The following is a 4,840-nucleotide window of genomic DNA, read 5'->3' as shown; positions in this document are numbered from 1 at the left end:
TATTGAAGAGACCTTTGAAACATTAAGAAGCATTAACATGAAGTTGAACCCGACTAAGTGTTCGTTTAGGATGGAAGAGGGAAAATTCCTTGGAGTCATAGTAACGGGTGCGGGCTTCAGAGCCAACCCCGATAAAGTTCAAGCTATAGCCCGTATGCCCTCTCCCTCTTCCCTCAAACAGGTTCAAACACTTAATGGAAGACTTGTGGCGCTAAACCGATTCTTAGCGAATCACGCGACCAAGTCTTAGCCATTCGTGTCAACACTTAGAAATTACCTCAAGAAGGCATATTTCAAGTGGACTGCGGAAGCTGAAAAAGCATTCTTAGAAGTTAAGAAATGCTTAATGGAGTTGCCTACTTTAACAGCACCATATGCGGGTGAACATCTGACACTGTATTTATCTGCCTTAGATATTGCCATATGGGCCGTACTACTGACGGATAGGAAAAATGTCCAAACACCAATATACTATGTCAGTAGAACGTTGTCAGATCCGAAGACCAGATATTCGATGTTAGAAAAAATTGTCTTAACACTGGTCTATGCAGCCCGACGGCTCCGTAGATATTTTCAGGGGCATCCCATAAACGTTCTGACCGGTTACAAACTCAAGAACGTGTTGAGAAAACTGGAACTGTCTGGACGATTGGCAAAATGGGCCATTAAGTTGGGTGAACATGCAATCGAATATAATCCTAGACCGGCGATCAAGGGACAGGTACTTGCGGACTTCATTACTGAAGTCCCGCAGCACAAACAGAAAGAATGCTTGATTGAATAACAACCCCAAGCACCCCCGGAACAAGGACAAGTTTGGTCATTGTTCACGGACGGAGCTTATAGCAGTGAAGGATCTGGTGCAGGCCTCAGGCTAGTTAACCCTGAAGGCTGATATACGTCTATTTATACATCTTGAATCCCGTTTAAAGTTATGTTTCTTTAATGTTTTGAGTTCGGTTTGATTCGTGTTTCGTTTATCTTTCTTTAATTTAAGTTTTGAGTCAAGTTTATTATATGTTTACGTGTTTCATATCTTTTGGTGTCTTGTATGTTAGGCTTAATTCTTTCTATCATTTCATGTGAAGGTTAAGTTCGTGTTTTATTCGTTTTGCTCGTTAATGATTACATGATTACTTCACTAATGTTTTGTTATGTTTTCATATATGTGGTGGCTTGGAGAAACAAGGGAAGCAAGGTCTAGAAGGTTCTAAGTATTACTTGGAGTTCAAGGAAGATAAATATCAAATTTTGGCAACAAATAAGAAGAAATAACACAAAAATCCGTAGCCCTCTCCTTGAGCACGCCGCGCCGCGCGGAGCCCCATGCTATGGGGGTCGCGCGGCGCCTAGGTCTTCTGGCCAGCCCGTTTTTGCAAGTCCAAGCCCGATAACTCGTTTATATAAACATCTCTTGAAAAACCCAGCGATTCTAAGCATTATTACAGCCGATTTTCCAAGGGTTTGTGAAGGTTTTGAGGCTAGTAATCAAGGAGGATCATCAAGCTTTCATACAAGTGTTCAAGGGTCGATTAAGACGGGTTCTCTCGTTCTTTATCTTTGTTCTTGTTCATTATCTTTCATGATGTCTATCTTTGTTCTTTGGTTTAGTTATTTGTCTTTGATTATAACTATGCTAGGCTAGACTTCATGTCTACCTAGGTTTGATGAACATGTTTTTGATTTGATTCTTGCTTTGGACAATTGTTTGATTATGGTTTCGTTATTTTAATAGTAAAAGACTTGATTTTGCTTTCATGATGCATATGAATGTTTATTATCTTGATTGATTATTAACTATTGCTTCACATAGATTTTATATCTCTTGATTGTGTTCTTTAGATTTAGGGTTTATGTTTAATCATTACTTGGTATTTTGATTATTGTGATTGAATGGGCCCATTAGATCATAGAAGCTAGTTGATTGTTGGTTAGGGTTTTGAATGTTCTGCTAAATTCCAATAGCTGTGAGGTGAAGAGTTGTTCATGTGTCTTGGTCAATTGCATGCTAGGATAGTAGTGACAATATTCTTGCTTAGTGTGTTGATCCATGTTCATGATGTCATGTTAAGTTTATCAAGTTATCTAGGGTTTAGTGTTTCGTAAGATTGCTTGCTTTAGATACTATTAATTAACCCTATTTGATAACCGTGAGGAAATCAATTTAACTGATTGCTTAATAATCTAATATTAATTCTTTGGGGATTTCGTTTGATTCAGTCAAGGTAGGTTTTGTTAGATGAATACGTTTAGAAATCAGTTTCTATATCATATTATTTGTCCATTGCTTGATGATTGTTGATGCATTGGATTCTTACCTAGGTAGATTCCTTCTCTGATTGGTTTCAATCTTGTGATTAATTGCTTGTTTTCTTGTTTACTTGCTTATTTATTTTCTTAGTTTAATATTAGTTTAAAACCCCCCCTTAAAACATTAATAATAAATAGTCGTGTCGTAAGTCAAGTCTAATTAGTTAATTAACGTAATTTATAGAGTCCTGTGGGTTTGATATTCCGGACTTACTTAGCTTTAGTACAATTGACCTGTTCACTTGCCGGTGTTTTGTGTAGTTGAGTCTTAAGTCTAGTTTTTATTACTTGTTTAGTTTAGTTAATATTTAATTGACTGTTTCTAGCACATCAAAGGCCATGAGTTCACATATTCCATAAAGTTGGACTTCAAAAGTACCAACAACGAGGCAGAATATGAAGCCTTCCTGGCAGGCCCGCGGATAGCCAGCAAGCTTGGGGTGAAAAATTTGGAAGCACAGGTGGACTCCTTGCTGATTGCGGGACAGATAAACGGAACTTACGAAGCAAAAAACGAGGTTATGGCTTCTTATCTTTCGCAAGCAAAAGACTTAATCCGCCAGTTCTCCTCCTTCAACATTGTTCACATTAAGAGGAGTGAGAACAAATCTGCGGACGCCCTTAGCAAACTAACCTCGATAAATTTCGAGCATTTTGCTAAAGATATTCTCGTGGAAGTCTTGGAACACCCGTCCGTTCCTCAAAATCAAGTTCTGGTAATTCATACAGGCGTCGAATCGTGGATGACACCGATTAAGGCTTACTTATCATCCGGATATCTCCCAGCAGAAAAAGCTGAAGCCCGGAAGATTAAGCACAAGGCTTTGAATTACCAATTAAATAATGGCTTGTTATACCGGAGATCATTTCTAGGACCTCTGTTGCGATGTGTAGACGCGGAAGATGCGATTTATCTAATACGAGAAATTCATGAAGGCATCTGTGGCTTGCTCGCGGGGTCCTAGAATGACAGTTACAAAGATCATGAATACAGGATATTATTGGCCCGACATGCACTTAGACGCTGTCCAAGAAATCAGAATGTGTGATTCTTGCCAACGTCATGCCCCTAATACCTTTCGTCCCAAAAATGAACTGATACCGGTAACATTCGCCTGGCCGTTCCAGAAGTGGGCTATAGACATTATGGGACCATTCCCGGAAGCCCCTGGACAGGTAAAATTCTTGATAGTGGCCATTGATTACTTCACCAAATGGGTGGAAGCCTAATCGGTTGCATCAATAACGACATCAAATGTCAAAAAATTCCTTTGGGAATTCATCATTTGCTAGTTTGGTCTTCCGCAGGAATTGGTAAGTGACAATGGGACCCAATTTGCTGATAGCGGACTACAGGAATGGCTGAAAGAACTTCAAGTTATTCAAAATTTTACGTCTGTAGCTCACCGCAAGCAAATGGTCAGGTCGGAAGAACCAACCGGACTATCAAAGAAGGGATTAAGGCAAGGTTGGGAACTAAACGGACGGGCTGGGTGGACGAATTGCCTTATGTACTTTGGGCCTTTCGCACCCAAAGGAATTCCAGCAACTCCGAGACGCCGTTTAGTTTAACCTATGGCACTGAGGCCATGATCCCAGCTGAAATCGGGATTCCATCCGCAAGGGTTTTGTTAATTGATGACAATGACTATGAACTTCGGATGAATCTTGATTTGCTAGAAGAAAGAAGAGAACTTGCATCGATCCGCGAGCACAATTATAAGCGACAACTTCAGAAATATTACAACTCGCGGGTCATGAAATGTGAGTTCGACGGGGGAGACTATGTCTTCCGTAACAAAGAGGCTTCCGGCCCAGAGCCTCCAAGCAAGTTGGCCCCAACTTGGGAAGGCCCCTACAAGATAAAACAAGTTTTGTCTAAGGGTGATTACAAGTTAGAAAAGTTAGAAGGGATGTAGGTCCCGCAAACTTGGAACGGGACACAATTAAAAAAGTGTTACATTTAGCATTTTCTTTTGTTTTTACTTTGGCCTGCGCGCCCGAATAGACTAGTTAAACTTTGTAATTTCAATTTGTATTTTGGCTTACGCTCGTTATATGGAAAATTTATGTTGTAATCTTGTATTGACAAAATCGAAGGCCCGGCAAAACACTTATATTATAACGTATAAGACAAAGTGTACCGGAGAGAACAAAACTTCTTATTTACTGTCAAAAGAGATTACAAAAAGTAATACATATAAAGTTGTATAGAGTATAGATCTACATCTAAGAAGCTGTGTCTTTAACCTCCTCGTTCCAGCTTCAATATCATCTTGATCTTCTTCATCTAAACCAAGAAGAACTTTTAGCTGGTAAATGGCATCTTCCTTGTCGGCAAGTTCAGATATCTGCTCTGAAATCGGAAACTTTAGAGTATCATAAGTCTTCATCTTTTCAGTAAGAATCGCAGCAGTATCCTTGCCGTGAAGAATGAATTCTTCCGGAACTCTGCCTTCGGAGGCAAAGTTATAACCTTCTTGAAACCCTATTTGGCGCCCGGCCTGCTTGGAGGCACTCAAGATCACCG

General features: G+C 39.9%; 1 protein-coding gene across 1 annotated transcript; it reads left to right on the top strand.

The window, feature by feature from the left end:
- The first annotated feature begins 346 nt into the window (after positions 1 to 346).
- LOC143595653 (uncharacterized) lies at positions 347 to 3,275 on the top strand. The gene is made up of 2 exons (XM_077074619.1): positions 347 to 721; positions 2,700 to 3,275. The coding sequence occupies exons 1-2, from the start codon at positions 347 to 349 to the stop codon at positions 3,273 to 3,275; spliced, it is 951 nt and encodes a 316-aa protein (XP_076930734.1).
- The last annotated feature ends 1,565 nt before the right edge of the window (positions 3,276 to 4,840 follow it).

This window comes from Bidens hawaiensis, unplaced genomic scaffold, assembly GCF_021521415.1.
Source record: "Bidens hawaiensis isolate Kalapana, Puna unplaced genomic scaffold, B.hawaiensis_p1.1 tig00045417_1, whole genome shotgun sequence".
Classification (NCBI taxonomy): Eukaryota; Viridiplantae; Streptophyta; class Magnoliopsida; order Asterales; family Asteraceae; genus Bidens; species Bidens hawaiensis.
The sequence above is the reverse complement of the archived record's forward strand: the minus strand, read 5'-3'. Positions and strand labels throughout refer to the sequence as shown.

Excerpts from the sequence above, each read along its gene's own strand:
- LOC143595653 (XM_077074619.1), top strand. The coding sequence starts at position 347 with ATGGAGTTGCCTACTTTAACAGCACCATATGCGGGTGAACATCTGACA. Across the intron at positions 722-2,699 it reads GACCGGCGATCAAGGGACAG|GCAGAATATGAAGCCTTCCT; the intron begins GTACTTGCGGAC and ends ACCAACAACGAG.